This window comes from Coregonus clupeaformis, chromosome 28 (assembly GCF_020615455.1).
Source record: "Coregonus clupeaformis isolate EN_2021a chromosome 28, ASM2061545v1, whole genome shotgun sequence".
Taxonomy (NCBI): domain Eukaryota; kingdom Metazoa; phylum Chordata; class Actinopteri; order Salmoniformes; family Salmonidae; genus Coregonus; species Coregonus clupeaformis.
Window position 1 is genome coordinate 28,897,119 of NC_059219.1, and position 18,209 is coordinate 28,915,327.

Below are 18,209 nucleotides of genomic sequence, written 5' to 3' on the forward strand. Positions count from 1 at the left end.
TTGAGACTGCGCTTAATTTAAGTTTTACAGTAAGTCTTCATCAAATGTTTGGCAGTCATCAAATAATTGTATTTTTGTGTTTAAATAACTTGCATATATTCATATATACAGTGAGGGAAAAAAGTATTTGATCCCCTGCTGATTTTGTACGTTTGCCCACTGACAAAGACATGATCAGTCTATAATTTTAATGGTAGGTTTATTTGAACAGTGAGAGACAGAATAACAACACAAATAATCCAGAAAAACGCATGTCAAAAATGTTATAAATTGATTTGCATTTTAATGAGGGAAATAAGTATTTGACCCCTCTGCAAAACATGACTTAGTACTTGGTGGCAAAACCCTTGTTGGCAATCACAGAGGTCAGACGTTTCTTGTAGTTGGCCACCAGGTTTGCACACATCTCAGGAGGGATTTTGTTCCACTCCTCTTTGCAGATCTTCTCCAAGTCATTAAGGTTTCGAGGCTGACGTTTGGCAACTCGAACCTTCAGCTCCCTCCACAGATTTTCTATGGGATTAAGGTCTGGAGACTGGCTAGGCCACTCCAGGACCTTAATGTGCTTCTTCTTGAGCCACTCCTTTGTTGCCTTGGCCGTGTGTTTTGCATTGTCATGCTGGAATACCCATCCACGACCCATTTTCAATGCCCTGGCTGAGGGAAGGAGGTTCTCACCCAAGATTTAAAGGTACATGGTCCTGTCCATCGTCCCTTTGATGCGGTGAAGTTGTCCTGTCCCCTTAGCAGAAAAACACCCCCAAAGCATAATGTTTCCACCTCCATGTTTGACGGTGGGGATGGTGTTCTTAGGGTCATAGGCAGCATTCCTCCTCCTCCAAACACGGCGAGTTGAGTTGATGCCAAAGAGCTCGATTTTGGTCTCATCTGACCACAACACTTTCACTCAGTTCTCCTCTGAATCATTCAGATGTTCATTGGCAAACTTCAGACGGGCCTGTATATGTGCTTTCTTGAGCAGGGGGACCTTGCGGGCGCTGCAGGATTTCAGTCCTTCGCGGCGTAGTGTGTTACCAATTGTTGTCTTGGTGACTATGGTCCCAGCTGCCTTGAGATCATTGACAAGATCCTCCCGTGTAGTTCTGGGCTGATTGCTCACCGTTCTCATGATCATTGCAACTCCACGAGGTGAGATCATGCATGGAGCCCCAGGCCAAGGGAGATTGACAGTTATTTTGTGTTTCAAATACTTTTTTCCCCTCACTGTATATACATTTTTTAATGGTTTTCTGAGACGTACAGTACCGTTCAAAAGTTCATTCAAGGGTTTTTCTTTATTTTTAATATTACTACTTCTACATTGTAGAATAATAGTGAAGACATCAAAACAATGAAATAACACATATGGAATCATGTAGTAACCAAAAAAAGTGTTAAACAAATCAAAATATATTTTATATTTGAGATTCTTCAAAGTAGCCACGCTTTGCCTTGATGACAGCTTTGCACACTCTTGACATTCTCTCAACCAGCTTCATGAGGAATGCTTTTCAAACAGTCTTGAAGGAGTTCCCACATATGCTGAGCACTTGTTGGTTGCTTTTCCTTCACTCTGTGGTCATCCCAAACCATCTCAATTGGGTTGAGGTCGGGTGATTATGGAGGCCAGGTCATCTGATGTAGCACTCTATCACTCTCTTTCTTGGTCAAATAGCCCTTACACAGCCTGGAGGTGTGTTTTGGGTCATTGTCCTGTTGAAAAACAAATGACAGTCCCACTAAGCACACACCAGATGGGATGGCGTATCGCTGCAGAATGCTGTGGTAGCCATGCTGGTTAAGTGTGCCTTGAATTCTAAATAAATCACAGTGTCACCAGTAAAGCACCCCCACATCATCACACCTCCTCCTCCATGCTTCACGGTGGTAACCACACATGCGGAGATCATCCGTTCACCTATTCTGCGTCTCACAAAGACACACAATCTCAAATTTGGACTCATCAGACCAAAGGACAGATTTCCACCGGTCTAATGTCCATTGCTCGTGTTTCTTGGCCCAAGCAAGTCTCTTCCTATTATTGGCGTCCTTTAGTAGTGGTTTCTTTGCAGCAATTCGACCATGAAGACCTGATTCACGCAGTCTCCTCTGAACAGTTGATGTTGAGATGTGTCTGTTACTTGAACTCTGTGAAGCATTTATTTGGGCTGCAATCTGAGGTGCAGTTAACTCTAATGAACATATCCTTTGCAGCAGAGGTAACTCTGGGTCTTCCTTTCCTGTGGCGGTCCTCATGAGAGCCAGTTTCATCATAGCGCTTGATGGTTTTTGCGACTGCACTTGAAGAAACTTTCCAAAGTTCTTGAAATTTTCCGGATTAACTGACCTTCATGTCTTAAAGTAATGATGGACTGTGTTTTCTCTTTGCTTATTTGAGCTGTTCTATCCATAATATGGACTTGGTATCTTACCAAATAGGGCTATCTTCTGTATACCACCCCTACCTTGTCACAACACAACTGCTCAAACGCATTAAGAAGGAAAGAAATTACACAAATTAACTTTTAATTGAAATGCATTCCAGGTGACTACCTCATGAAGGTGGTTGAGAGAATGCCAAGAGTGTGCAAAGCTGTTATCAAGGCAAAGGGTGGCTACTTTGAAGAATCTCGAATATAAAATAGATTTTGATTTGTTTAACACTTTTTTTTAACTACATGATTCCATGTGTGTTATTTCATAATTTTGATGTCTTCACTATTATTCTACAATGTAGAAAATAGTAAAAATAAAGAAAACCCCTGGAATGAGTAGGTGTGTCCAAACTTTTGACTGGTACTGTATTCAAAATACTTTCAAATATTATTTGTTTTTCTGAAACCTGTATTTGAATATCAAGTTGTTGTTGTGCATTAACCTTTTCTGGGAAGTCACTGAAAACATATAGTATTTTCTGTCACAATCCGGGTTAGAACTCCGGTCTCAGAAGTGTAGAGCTGGGGGTACTACCCCTTAGCCACAGAGGAGATGTTGTAGGACCCAAATAAAACACCCAAGGCAATACTCCAGGCAAGTAGATTTAATGTTCCAAAACAGGAGGCAAAACAAAACAACTCCACGAGGGGAGAAAAACAAACTAAAGATAACTTCAAAAACTTACTAGGACTGACACGGTGAGACAAAGCAGGAGACACACAGTCAGGACGCAATAACCAAGTGAGAAACAAGGGGAAAACACACAGCTAAAATACACAAGGGGAAACAAGGCACAGGTGACCTGGATAAGCTAATTAGGACACATGAGGAAGAACTAAGGCAAAGGGGAACACAGCTGACCTCTAGAGGCCAGGAGACAAACAGGGGAAGCAGGGAAGCTGACAGGACCCCCTCCTCTAGGAACGACTCCTGACGTTCCTTCCAGAACACCCTGGCCCCAGGGTGCGAAAATCTCGGATCAACCCTGGGTCCAGGATGTCCCTGGCTGGAACCCAGGAGCGCTCCTCTGGCCCGTAGCCCTCCCAGTCCACCAGATACTGCAGAGAGTTCTGGACCCTCCGGGAGTCCAGTATCCGGCGGACTGTGTAGGCTGGCTGGCCGTCTATGATCCTGGGAGGTGGCGGGGGTCTGTGGGGGGGGCAAAAGGAGAAGACAAGACAGGTTTAAGGAGTGAAACATGGAAAGTGGGGTTAACTCTAAGGGAGCGAGGCAGAACTAAACGATACGAAACAGGGTTAACCTTTCTAGCAATGCGGAAAGGGCCGATGTATCTCTGGGAAAGCTTCTTGGATTCGACCCGGAGGGGCAAGTTCTTAGTGGCCAACCAAACTCTCTGTCCAGCTCGGAAACTAGGGGCCGTCCGGCGGTGGCGATTAGCCTGACTTTGGTATCTCTGGGAGGTCCGAAGTAGGGTACACCTGGCCTTCTTCCAGGTCCGCCTACAGCGTTGGACAAAGCGCTGGGCCGAGGGAACACCAACTTGCGCCTCTTCCTCTGGAAATAATGGAGGGTTGTAACCGAACTGGCATTCGAAGGGGGACAATCCGGTGGCTGAGGACTGGAGGGTGTTGTGGGCATATTCAGCCCAAATGATATAGGTGGCCCAAGACGTGGGATTACTGGCCGCCATACACCGCAGGGTGGTCTCCAGATCCTGATTAATCCGTTCCGTTTGGCCATTAGACTCTGGATGGAATCCTGACGATAGGCTGGCTGTGGCCCCAATAAGCCTGCAGAAGGCCCCCCAAAACCGGGACGAGAGTGGGGACCTCGGTCAGAGACCACGTCCAGGGGAATGCCAAATATCCGGAAGACATGGTTCATGAGGAGCTCAGCAGTCTCCTTAGCCGAGGGCAGCTTGGGCAGGGGAATAAACCGGGCAGCCTTAGAGAAACGGTCTACCACCACAAGGATGACGGTGTTGCCCTGGGATAGAGGAAGTCCCGTAACAAAGTCCAGAGAAAGGTGTGACCATGGCCTTCGAGGAACAGGTAAGGGATGGAGCAGTCCCTGGGGGTCGCTGGCGTGTCGACTTTCCCTGGTTGCACACAGGGCAGGCCTCAACATAGACCTGCACGTCCTTCTTGATGGACGGCCACCAAAACCGCCGTCGGAGGAACTCCAGTGTGCGAGCACTGCCAGGATGGCATGTCAAGGGCGACTCATGACCCCACTGCAAGCGCGGGCCCGAACCGAGAGAGGAACGTACAGGCGACCGGCAGGACCACCGCCTGGATCGGGCTCATGGGCAAGAGCTTCTCGTACCCCTCTTTCTAGTTCCCACTGAAGAGGTGCGACGATCCTAGACCTCGGAATAATCGATGCCAAGGGCTTCTCTTGTACCTCGGGAGAATAGACTCGAGACAGAGCATCCGGCTAGACGTTCTTGGTGCCAGGTCGGTAAGTCAGGAGGAACTGGAATCGATTAAAGAAAAGGGACCATCGTGCTTGCCGAGGGTTCATCCGCTTAGCCTGTTGGAGATATTCCAGGTTCTTGTGGTCTGTGAGAACCTGGAAAGGGTGCTGAGCCCCCTCAAGCCAATGGCGCCACTCTTCCAAGGCCAGTTTTACCGCAAGCAACTCTAGATCCCCCCACGTGGTAGTTGCGCTCGGCCTCAGACAGGCGGCGAGACATGAAGGCACAAGGGTGTAATCTCCCATCCGCACCCCTCTGTGACAGGACGGCTCCCACCCCCACCTCTGAGGCGTCCACCTCCACCACGAAAGGTCTCTCTGGGTCAGGGGTCACCAGAATCGGAGCAGAAGTGAAGCGGCGCTTGAGATCCTCGAAGGCCCCTGCTGCTTCCGGACCCCAGTGAATCTTGGTCCCTCCTCCCTTGGTAAGCGTCGTCAAGGGGGCTACCACCGAGCTGAAATTCTTGATGAACTTCCGATAGAAGTTAGAAAAGCCAATGAACCGTTGAACCTCCTTGACCGTGGCAGGTGTGGGCCAATCGTGGACCGCCTTGACCTTCTTGGGATCCATCTCTAGGTGCCCGGGAGTGACAATAAACCCGAGAAACTGAGTCTGAGAAACATGAAATTCACACTTCTCAGGCTTAACGTAGAGGTGATTGTCAAGGAGCCTCTGGAGAACCCGGCTAACATGCCCCTCATGTTCCTTCAGTGACCTCGAGAAGATGAGGATATCGTCCAGGTACACGAAGACGAACAGATTAAGCATATCCCGGAGAACATCATTAATCAGGGCTTGGAATACTGCGGGGGCATTGGTGAGCCCGAACGGCATCACCCGATATTCATAGTGTCCCGTGGGCGTGTTGAACGCCGTCTTCCATTCGTCTCCTGGCCGGATCCGCACGAGATGGTAAGCATTGCGGAGATCCAGCTTAGTAAAAATGGAAGCCCCTTGAAGCAGCTCAAAAGCAGTGGCCATGAGAGGAAGAGGGTATCGATTCCGAACCGTGATCTTGTTGAGTCCCCGGTAATCAATACAAGGCCTCAGACCCCCGTCTTTCTTTTCAACAAAAAGAAGCCCGCCCCAGCCGGGAAGTAGAGGCATAGATGAGGCCGGCTGCCAAGGACTCCTTAATGTAGGTGTCCATAGCTGCGTGCTCGGGGAGGACAAGGAAAAGATCCGACCTCTAGGAGGGCAGCACCCAGGGAGTAGATCAATGGCACAGTTATAAGTGCGATGAGGCGGTAAGGCAGTAGCCCGGGCCTTGCTGAACACTGCCTTGAACCGATGGTAAACACTGGGGACTCGGGAGACGTCAACAGACTCTTGAAACTGGGTACTAGGGGCTGAGGAACTCTGAAGCATGCAGGTGAGTTGGCAAGTGGGACCCCAGCTAAGAATGGTGCCAGTAGGCCAGTCGATCTGGGGATTATGTCTGCATAGCCAAGGGTGACCCAGGATAATAGGATACTCGGGAGAGTCAATGAGATAGAAGGTCTCCTCCTGCTGGTGTTGAGAGATGGTAAGTCGCAGGGACTGAGTCGCCTCAGTAACTTTTCCTGGTTCCAGAGGTCTGCCATCTAAGGCTGTAACTGCCTGGGGTTGAGGAAGTAGTTGGGTAGGGATCTTAAGTTCCTTAGCCAAGGTTACATCCATAAAATCACCTGCGGCACCGGAATCGATCATAGCCTGGACCCGATGCTGGTGGCCCTCCCAGGACAGAGTGGCTGGAATAGCTAGGACCGCGTTAGTAGGAGGAGCTCTAATTTTCCCCATCACAACCCTCCTGTAGCTGGGCGGGGACAGGCGTTTCCCAGCTCGGGGCAAGTGGAGCGGAAGTGGCCGGCAACCCCGCAGTAGAGGCACCGACGGCTCCCTCATGCGACGTTCCCTTTCGTTGGAAGAAAGCCTGGAACGGCCTAACTGCATGCTCTCCGGGGAATCCTGGGGCAGTTCAGGAGCCGGGGCAGCTCTGAATGACGGAGTCCAAACAGGAGAAACAGAGCTGCTCAGAGGAACTTGGGACTGAGACACCTGACGGCGAGCCGTTCTCCGCTCTCTTAGACGATTGTCCAGGCGGATGGCCAAGGCTATGAGGGACTCGAGATCTTCAGCTGGTTCACGGGTGGCTAACTCATCTTGAAGGGGCTCAGATAACCCTCCCTGAAAGCAGACCCTCAGCGCTTCATCATTCCATCCGCTCCTTGCTGCTATGGTTCGGAACTCAATGGCAAAATCTGCCGTGCTACGGAGGCCCTGACGGAGAGACAGTAGGCGCTTGGAAGCCTCCCGCCCACTGACAGGATGATCGAACACCCGCTTGAACTCTTCTACAAATGCAGCGTGGGAGTCACAACAGGCTTCCTGGGACTGCCACACCGCAGAGGCCCAGGCGAGCGCCTTGTCTGAAAGAAGGGTAATGAGGTAGGCAATCTTGGAACGGTCTGTGGGAAAACTTGAGGTTGGAGCTCGAAGGTGAGGGAGCATTGGGTGAGGAAACCCTGGCAAGAGCTTGGATCCCCAGAAAAGGGCTTGGGATGTGGTAGTCGGGGCTCCGCCAACCGAGAAGGCCTGTCGTCACTGGGAGGTGACCGGGGGAAGGGGAGGACCAAGGAGGCGTTCAAAGAGCTGGTGAAGGGAACTCATCATTTCGGCCAGGAGTTGAGAATGTCTAGCCATCAGCTCCTCTTGTCGGCTGAGAACGGCTTCATGGCGCTGGAAAGAAGCCTCATGTCGAATGATCACCGCCAACAGGTCCTGGGAACTGAGTGTTTCTGGGTCCATGATTGACTTGGTTATTCTGTCACAATCCGGGTTAGAACTCCGGTCTCAGAAGTGTAGAGCTGGGGGTACTACCCCTTAGCCACAGAGGAGATGTTGTAGGACCCAAATAAAACACCCAAGGCAATACTCCAGGCAAGTAGATTTAATGTTCCAAAACAGGAGGCAAAACAAAACAACTCCACGAGGGGAGAAAAACAAACTAAAGATAACTTCAAAAACTTACTAGGACTGACACGGTGAGACAAAGCAGGAGACACACAGTCAGGACGCAATAACCAAGTGAGAAACAAGGGGAAAACACACAGCTAAAATACACAAGGGGAAACAAGGCACAGGTGACCTGGATAAGCTAATTAGGACACATGAGGAAGAACTAAGGCAAAGGGGAACACAGCTGACCTCTAGAGGCCAGGAGACAAACAGGGGAAGCAGGAAGCTGACAATTTTCACAACAAAACAGAAGGCGTATTATTTCATTCCGGTGTGCGACTGACCTGGAACTCTTCTCGTAGCTGGGAGGAGTTGCTCTGAGAGTCCACCCGCAGCATGTCTTTGTAGGTGAGGGCAAACTCATTCACCAAGATGGCCGTCTCTCCACACAGACAAGCCTCCAGGATGGCATCATGGATGAATATGTACTGCTCCTGCAGAGAGAGAGAAAGGGGGGAGAGAGAGGGGGGTATGGAGAGAGAGAGCGAGAGAGAAAGGGGGGAGAGAGGGGGGTATGGAGAGAGAGAGAGCGAGAGCAAAAGAGCGTGAGAGAGCGAGAGAGAACAACAGAACAGAGAGAGTAAGAACATGAAGAACATAGGATGATATCACAAAGAAAGAGTACGAGGTGTGGAGGGGTGGTGAGAGAGAAATCTCATTACCTGCCATGATGTGAATTAAACATAAGCTATACTATTGTACAGTGTATCAAAGAGCGGTGGGAGACTGAATAAATAAGTCTAAATAAACAAACACTTGCGGTGTATATATTTAATTAGAGCACCCCTGCAAATAACTACAAATGTAATAAACAGCTATACCAATATTGGATTTACATAATAAGGTTAAGATATGCTATATCATCGAAAGAAAAGCCACGTGATTCTGTGAGGCACTGAGACAATGTAAGCCTTCGCATCTCAGAAACCATCGACCTATACACAAGTCCCCGTGGGGGAGCTAGGCTAAAATATTCCCCTCACTCTCTGAGTTTCCCAAACACAATACAGGCAATACATATGTAAGGAGACCAGAGCGGTGTGACTCCTTTTATCTTTCCCCACTGAAATGTACTGTAGGTTGGGATGCTAGATTGGGCGGGTGGCCAGCCCACTCACCTCTGTCTGGATCATGTTAATGCGTCGTGAGCAGAGGGTTTTGACACAGTTGTAGATGTCCACCACGCCCTCACACTCGGCCATGTCCAGCATGACGTCCAGCACGATGTAGCAGCCTGTGCGTCCCGCCCCCACACTGACACAGAGACACAGGGAGAACAGCATGTCACTCTCACTGACCTTTGACCCTTTAGGATAAGCCTTCACATACAATACTGTAATAACAGCATTCAGATAAGGGTCAAAAGCAACTCTTGGCTCTCTTTCTTTGGGTGACATGAAAATAATACAATCAGGGCTCATAACGAATGTAAAACTGATTATAATGACGTCATTTCAACCAGTTTTGCCCACTGGGACTAAGCATTAAAGCTTTGAAAACACAAAGTAGTAATGGTTGCATGAGCATTGACAGCTAGCAGGAAGTGGTGTAGTGCAGTGTGCATTGACCTGCAGTGGACGACCACGGGTCCGGCATCGTGGGGCGTGGATGCTTTGACCCGCCGTATGAAGGCCAGCAGGCCTGTGGCGTGGTAGGGAACCCCATGATCCGGCCAGGACGTGAAGTGGAACTGACGCACCTCGTGTTTAGCTGAGTAGCCCCTCTGTGGAAACACAGCATCAGAATAATAATAAAAATAAGATTACATGAGTCTACACACAATACCCCATAATGACAAAGTGAAAACATGTTTTTAGAAATGTTAGCAAATTTATTGAAAATGCAAACAGATATCTCATTTACATAAGTATTCACACCCCTGTCAATACTTTGTAGGAGCACCTTTGGCAGTGATTACAGGTGTGAGTCTTTCTGGGTACGTCTCTAAGAGCTTTGCAACATTTGCCCATTATTCTTTTCAAAATTCTTCAAGCTCTGTCAAATTGGTTGTTGATCATTGCTAGACAACCATTTTCAGGTCTTGCCATAGATTTTCAAGTAGATTTAAGTCAAAACTGTAACTCTGCCACTCAGGAACATTCACTGCCTTCTTGGTAAGCAACTCCAGTGTAGATTTGGCCATGTGTTTAATATTTTTTATTTGTATTTATTATGGATCCCAATTAGCTGCTACCAAGGTGGCAGCTACTCTTCCTGGGGTCAAGCAAAATTAAGGCAGTTATACAATTTTAAAAACATAACAGTACATTCACAGATTTCACAACACACTGTGTGCCCTCAGGCCCCTACTCCACCACTACCACATATCTACAATACAAAATTAATGTGTACAGTGGCTAGCGAAAGTATTCACCCCCCTTGGTATTTTTCCTATTTTGTTGCATTACAACCTGGAATTAAAATGGATTTTTGGGGAGTTTGTATCATTTGATTTACACAACATGCCTACCACTTTGAAGATGCAAAATATTTTTTGGGGTGAAACAAACAAGAAATTAGACAAAAAAACTGAAAACCTGAGCGTGCATAACTATTCACCCCCCCCAAAGTCAATACGTTGTAGACCAACGTTTTGTAGCAATTACATCTGCAAGTCTCTTGGGGTATGTCTTTATAAGCTTGGCACATCTAGCCACTGGGATTTTTGCCCATTCTTCAAGGCAAAACTGCTCCTGCTCCTTAAAGTTGGATGGGTTCCGTTGGTGTACAACAATCTTTAAGTACATTTACATTTTAGTCATTTAGCAGACGCTCTTATCCAGAGCGACTTACAGGAGCAATTAGGGTTAAGTGCCTTGCTCAAGGGCACATCGACAGATTTTTCACTTAGTCGGCTCGGGGATTAAAACCAGCAACCTTTCGGTTACTGGCACAACGCTCTTAACCACTAAGCTACCTGCCGCCCAATTCAATTCAATTCAATTCTCAATTGGATTGAGGTCTGGGCTTTGACTAGGCCATTCCAAGACATTTAAATGTTTCCCCTTAAACCTCTCGAGTGTTGCTTTAGCAGTATGCTTAGGGTCAATGTCCTGCTGGAAAGTGAACCTCCGTCCCAGTCTCAAATACATTGACTATGCAACGGTACCCCCCTGTATATATAGCCTCCCTACTGTCACTTTATTTTACTGTATATATAGCCTCCCTACTGTCACTTTATTTTACTTCTGCTCTTTTTTTTCTCAACACTTTTTTGTTGTTGTTTTATTCTTACTTTTTTTGTTTAAAATAAATGCACTGTTGGTTAAGGGCTGTAAGTAAGCATTTCACTGTAATGTCTGCACCTGTTGTATTCGGCGCATGTGACCAATAAAATTTGATTTGATTTGATTTGATTTGAAATCTCTGGAAGACTGAAACAGGTTTCCCTCAAGAATTTCCCTGTATTTAGCGCCATCCATCATTCTTTCAGTTCTGACCAGTTTCCCAGTCCCTGCCGATGAAAAACATCGGTGTTCTCGGGGTGATGAGAGGCATTGGGTTTGCGCCAGACCTAGCGTTTTTTTCTTGATGGCCAAAAAGCTCAATTTTAGTCTCATCTGACCAGAGTACCTTCTTCCATATGTTTGAGGAGTCTCCCACATGCCTTTTGGCGAACACCAAACATGTTTGCTTATTTTTTTCTTTAAGTAATGGCATTTTCCTGGCCACTTTTCCGTAAAGCTCAGCTCTGTGGCATGTACGGCTTAAAGTGGTCCTATGGACAGATACTCCAATCTCCGCTGTGGAGCTTTGCAGCTCATTCAGGGTTGTCTTTGGTCTCAGTGTTGCCTTTCTGATTGCCTGGGCCGTGAGTTTTGGTGGGCGGCCCTCTCTTGGCAGGTTTGTTGTGGTGCCATATTCTTTCAATTTTTTTATAATGGATTTAATGGTGCTCCGTGGGATGTTCAACATTTTCGATATTTTTTTATAACCCAACCCTGATCTGTACTTCTCCACAGCTTTGTCCCTGACCTGTTTGGAGACCTCCTTGGTCTTCATGGTGCCGCTTGCTTGGTGGTGCCCCTTGCTTAGTGGTGTTGCAGACTCTGGGGCCTTTCAGAGCAGGTGTATATATACTGAGATCATGTGACAGATCATGTGACACTTAGATTGCACACAGGTGGACTTTATTTAACTAATTATGTGACTTCTGATGGTAATTGGTTGCACCAGATCTTATTTTAGGGGCTTCATAGCAAAGGGGGTGAATACATATGCACGCACCACTTCTTTTGAATTTCTTTAAACAAGTACTTTTTTTTATTTCACCTCACCAATTTGGACTATTTTGTGTATGTCCATTACATGAAATCCAAATAAAAATAAGATTACAGGTTGTAATACAACAAAATAGGAAAAACGCCAAGGGGGATGAATACTTTTGCAAGGTACTGTACGTGTGTGTATAGTGCTGTCACGGATCCCCCCGGTACTGCTGCTCATTCCGCTTCGGAGGTCTACGTCACCGGCCTTCTAGGCGTCACTGACCTGGATCATTACCACCAACCCCGGACTGTCGTCTCATTACGCACACCTGGTTCCCATTCCCCCTGATTAGTATGTGTATATATGTGCCCTCAGTTCCCCATTGTCCTTGTTGATTATTGACCATTGTCTGTTGGTCTCATGAGTACCTGTGCTCTGTTGTATCGGCTTTCGTGCTAAAGTACATTGTATTACGGTTTACATACCGTGTAATTGTGCACTTGTTATTACGGGTCTCGTCCCGTGTATTATTTAGAGGTTTACACCTCGCTCTTTTCTTTGGGTTACATCCCTGTGTTTTTCATGACGTACCTTATGTTTGGTAGAGAAATAAAAAAAACGATTACGTATTCCTGCGCCTGTCTTCTATCATTATACAACGTGACAAGTGTGTATGTTATCGTGTGTATGCATGTGTCTGTGCCTGTTTGTGCTGCTTCAAAGTCACCGCTGTTCCATGTTTTTTAAATCTAATTTTACGGCTTGCATCAGTTACTTGATGTGGAATAGAGTTCCATGTAGTCATGGCTCTATGTATTACTGTGCGCCTCCCATTTCCCATATTCTGTTCTGGACTTGGGGACTGTGAAGAGACCACTTGTGGAATGGCTTGTGGGGTATGCATGGGTGTCCGAGCTGTGCCCCAGCAGTTCAAACAGACAGCTCTTTGCATTCAACATGTCAATACCTCTCACAAAGTAGTGATGAAGACAATCTCTCCTCCACTTTGAGCCAGGAGAGATTGATATGCATATTATTGATGTTAGCTCTCTGTGTACATCCAAGGGCCAGCCGTGCTGCCCTATTCTTTGCCAATTGCAACCTGAACAGTAGTCCAGGTGCGACAAAACTAGGGCCTGCCTTGTTGATAGTGCTGTTAAGAAGGTAGAGTAGCGCTTTATTATGGACAGACTTTTCCCCATTTTAGCTACTGTTGTATCAATATGTTTTGACCTTGGCAGTTTACAATCCAGGGTTACTCCAAGCAGTTTAGTCGCCTCCACTTGCTCAATTTCCACATTATTCATTACAAGATTTAGTTCAGGTATTAGTGAATGATTTGTCCCAAATACAATGCTTTTAGTTTTAGAATAATTTAGGACTAACTTATTCCTTGCCACCTACTCTGAAACTAACTGCAGTTCTTTGTTAATTGTTGCAGTCATTTCAGTCGCTGTAGTAGCTGATGTGTATAGTGTTGAGTCATCCGCATACATAGCCACACTGGCTTTACTCAAAGATAATGTAAAAAGCTGCATAATCTTTTTATCATACATTTCTCTCAGCCAATCATCAGTCATTTGTGTAAGTGCTGTGCATGTTGAATGTCCTTCCCTATAAGCGTGCTGAAAGTCTTGTCAATTTGTTTACTGTAAAATAGCATTGTATCTGGTCAAACAATTTTTTCCAAACATTTACTAAGGGTTGGTAACAGGCTGATTGGTCGGCTATTTGAGCCAGTAAAGGGGGCTTTACTATTCTTAGGTAATGGAATGACATTTGCTTCCCTCCAGGCCTGGGGGCACACACTTTCTAGTAGGCTGAAATTGAAAATATGTGGCAATATCGTCCGCTATTATCAGTAATTTTCTATCCGAGTTGTCAGACCCCGGTGGCTTGTCATTGTTGTTAGACAGCAATCATTTTTTCACCTCTTCCACACTTACTTTACGAAATTCAAAATTACAATGCTTGTCTTTCATAGTTTGGTCAGATATACTTGGATGTGTAGTGTCAGTGTTTGTTGCTGGCATGTCATGCCTAAGTGTGCTAATCTTGCCAATGAAAAAGTCATTAAAAGTAGTCGGCAATATCAGTCGGTTTTTGTGATGAATGAGCTATGAGATTCAATGAATGATGGAGCTGAGTTTGCTTTTTTTCCCCAAAATTTCATTTAAGGTGCTGCAAAGCTTTTTACTATCATTCTTTATGTCACTTACCTTTGTTTCATTGTGTAATTTCTTCTTCTTTTTATTCAGTTTAGTCACATGATTTCTCAATTTGCAATACGTTTGCCAATCGGTTGTGCAGCCAGACTTATTTGCCATTCCTTTTGCCTCATCCCTCTCAACCATACAACTTTTACATTCCTCATCAATCCACAGGGATTTAACAGTTTTTACAGTCATTTTCTTAATGGGTGCAAGGTTATTAGTAACTGAAAAGAGCAATTTCATAAATGTGCAGCGTCTGTTTGCTCGTCATTACATACCACGGACCAACAAATATTCTTTACATCAACAACATAGGAATAACTACAAAACTTATTGTATGACCTCTTATACACTATATTTGGCCCAGCCTTTGGAACTTTGGTTTTCCTAGATATGGCAACTATATTGTGATCACTACATCCTATGGATTTGGATACTGCTTTAAATCACATTTCTGCAGCATTAGTAAAGATGTGATCAATACATGTTGATAATTTAATTCCTGTGCTGTTTGTAACTACCCTGGTAGGTTGACTGATAACCTGAACCAGGTTGCAGGCACTGGTTACAGTTTGAAGCTTTTTCTTGAGTGGGCAGCTTGATGAAAGCCAGTCAATATTTAAAATCACCCAGAAAAGATACCTCTCTGTTGATATCACATACATTATCAAGCATTTCACACGTTATCCAGATACTGACTGTTAGCACTTGGTGGTCTATAGCAGCTTCCCACAAGAATGGGCTTTCTGTGAGGCAGATGAACCTGTAGCCATATTACTTCAACAGTATTCAACAGGAGATCCTCTAAGATGTACAGTGATGGGTTCTGACTTCTAAACTTGAATTATCCTTATTCATGTTACTGAGGGAGAGAGGAGAATGCAGAAAGTTTACATTCTGTCAGAACATGTTATTGCTAGATATTAGGTATCCTATGGAGAGGAGAAGGGCCACAGTCTGGTTTCAGTTGTTGGGTTGTAATTTGAAATACTTGCTACACCAGAAGTTAATGGTTATATGTAGGAGGAATGTACATGGTGGGGTCACTGATAAGGGTGGATAGCTGTGGATTAGTGAGGAATGGGGGCCGAGGTCAGGTCAGGTCAAATTAATGAAGAAGGAACAGTTTATTACCCACATCACTTAACTTCCTGCCTAGCAACAAATATGTCATGTTTAGAGAAAAGGAGGAGACTCCATCTAAAGTGGGGTATAAATACTTGTGCTGGTGGGAACATGTCTTTGTCTTATGCAGCTGTGTGACCCAGTGGGTGAATAAACTTGGTTTGAGCTTTTACTAGTTGTCTGTTAGGTAGAGTAAAAACTAAAAGGAAAGTGGTTCTGAATATAAACAGCAACACCTCCAGCACTGGCATTACTGTATTTTCTGTAAATGTTATAACCTTGTATTGCTACCACTGTGTCATCAAAGGTATTATCTAAGTGAGTTTCAGAGATAGTCAGAATATGAATGTCATCTGTTACTAGCAAATTATTGATTTCATGAACCTTGTTTCTTAAGCTACATATGTTAACGTGGGCTATTTTGAGCACTTTTCTTCTGGGATGCTTACTTGTTTTCATTGCTTTACTGGGAAGCTGAGCAGAAGTAGATATGCTCATGTTATTTATGTTAGTGCAGGGTGAGCTGCACACAGTGGACTTTCTACTAGGGCACACCGCTTCAGTGCTAACAGTATAAATCTGGTTCATAGGCACATTATTACTGCATACAATAGCTTTAGGATCAGCAGAAGCATTCAGGGCAGTTAGAGGGACATAAATTAGGTTACTTACATTGTGTCTACCAACGCCCCTGGTATAATGTACATTTGCTCAGCATCACAATGGTAGGGATTAACTGAGCTGGGCTTGTGTCATTGATAAGTCATTGTCTCAACGCAGCCTTATAATGCTGTGAAAGGATCCAGGAACCCAAATGATTTGGGTGGATCTCATCCTCCTTAAAAAAATATATTTTGTTTCCAAAAGGTATCGAAGTTGTCAACAAAAGTTACACCCATTGAGCTACAATAATCACATAGCCAGTTGTGAAGAGAAATTGTCCTGCTGAAATTGTCCTGCTGAAAGGTGAATTCATCTCCTAATGTCTGGTGTAAGTCGCTCTGGATAAGAGCGTCTGCTAAAAGACGTAAATGAAAATGGTGGAAAGCAGACTGAATCAGGTTTTCCTTTAGGATTTTGCCCGTGCTTAGCTCCACTCCGTTTATTTTTTATACTGAAAAACTCCCCAGTCCTTAACGATTACAAGAATACCCATAACATGATGCAGCAACCAATATGCTTGAAATCCATCCTCAGTTTTCTCCTATCACTGCCATTAAACTCGAACTCTTTTAAAATTACCATTGGCATCATGGTGAAATCTCTGCGCGGTTTTCTTCCTCTCCGGCAACTGAGTTAGGAAGGACGCCTGTATCGTTGTAGTGACTGGATGTATTGATACACCATCCAAAGTGTAATTACTAACTTCACCATGTTCAATGGGATATTTAATGTCTTCTTTTTTTTTTTTTTTTTACCCCTCTACCAATAGGTGCCCTTCTTTGCGAGGCATTGGAAAACTCCCTTGTCTTTGCGGTTGAATCTGTGTTTGAAATTCACTGCTCGACTGAGGGACCTTACAGATAATTGTATGTGTGGGGTACAGAGATGAGGTAGTCATTCAAAATCATGTTAAACGCTATTATTGCACACAGAGTGAGTCCATGCAAAGTATTATGTGACTTGTGGAAATAAATGTTTTATCCTGAACTTCTTTAGGCTTGCCATAACAAGGGGGTTGAATACGTATTGACTCAAGACATTTCAGCTTTTCATTTTTTCTAAATGTCAAGATATCCAGCAACAAACTGACACTATTGTTGAGTACACCTACAGTACGGTACAGCTACAGTGAAGCATGGACTACATGGTCCTGTGGGACTGGAATCCCCATGTGTGTTTTAACTCTCCACCATGGATGTGACACATTAACTCCAGCTGCAATCTGACAGCCAGCGCTAGGCTTTACTCTGTGCCTGAGGAGGCTTGTGCTCAATGGGGAGCTAGGCAGCAGACGCATCACTGCAATTTCCTCCTCTGAGCCGAGTTGACAAAGTAAAGCAAAGATTTGAAGAGAGAGAGATAGGGAGAGACCCCCAAAAAATTTACTCAGAAGACGAGGCGCAGTGAAAACAAACTGTCAACTTCTCCTAAAATCTCTGCTCGATAAGTGCCATACAGTAGTGCTCCCGCGGAGAGTGGCGGAAACAGTGAAACGATAATGCCGTGTTTGTGCCACTGTCACTCCGCAGAGTTGCTCTGAGCCGTTCCATGGAGAGACCCTGGCGTTGATTGACAGGATGGCCCACTGAGAGCAACGAACACTTAAAACGCAGGCGCTGTCATCGTAGAAGCAGCAACGCCTCAGCGGTGTAGCAGAGAGGGGGAGTTTAAGTAGCTTGAGTTATTAAATCCTCTCACTGCAGGCATATTTAATCAGAGGGCCCTCGATAGTCATCGTCTCTGAGTCACCTCGGTCTGTACATCAGGAGCTGTTGTTTATTCTAATCTCTATGCATCGTCAGGCAGTAAGACACCGTCTACTCAAATCAGTGTATGCCAACTGCTGCTGTCTCTGCAATGTTTATGAGTATTGGGAAGTAGACTGGTACAGGGGCCAACTCAGTAACAAAGGAGAGGAATGAACCATAGAGCCAGAGTATTATTTCCTACTATAACCTCTCTAGTCAGGCTGCTATATGTCAGCCAAGTGCTTTTATCACACAGAGTCAAAGAGGCCTCTGTGGATCCATGTTCTCTGGGTAGGATGCAGCCACAACAGAAGCACCTCATAATTGAGACAGATTGAATGCTGGTTCTGTTCAGTTGGACTAATGAACATCACAGACTCT

At 45.4% G+C, this 18,209-nt stretch overlaps 1 protein-coding gene across 1 annotated transcript in view; it reads right to left on the reverse strand.

Moving 5' to 3' along the window:
• The window catches only part of LOC121543511 (receptor-type tyrosine-protein phosphatase U-like), a 433,678-nt gene that overhangs the window by 57,807 nt on the left and 357,662 nt on the right, over positions 1 to 18,209 (reverse strand). Inside the window, exons 24-26 of the mRNA XM_041853422.1 lie at positions 9,439 to 9,593; positions 8,989 to 9,124; positions 8,155 to 8,304 (exon numbers count right to left, since the gene is read on the reverse strand). Of these exons, the coding sequence (XP_041709356.1) occupies positions 8,155 to 8,304; positions 8,989 to 9,124; positions 9,439 to 9,593 (441 nt within the window). The remainder of the gene's footprint in view (positions 1 to 8,154; positions 8,305 to 8,988; positions 9,125 to 9,438; positions 9,594 to 18,209) is intronic.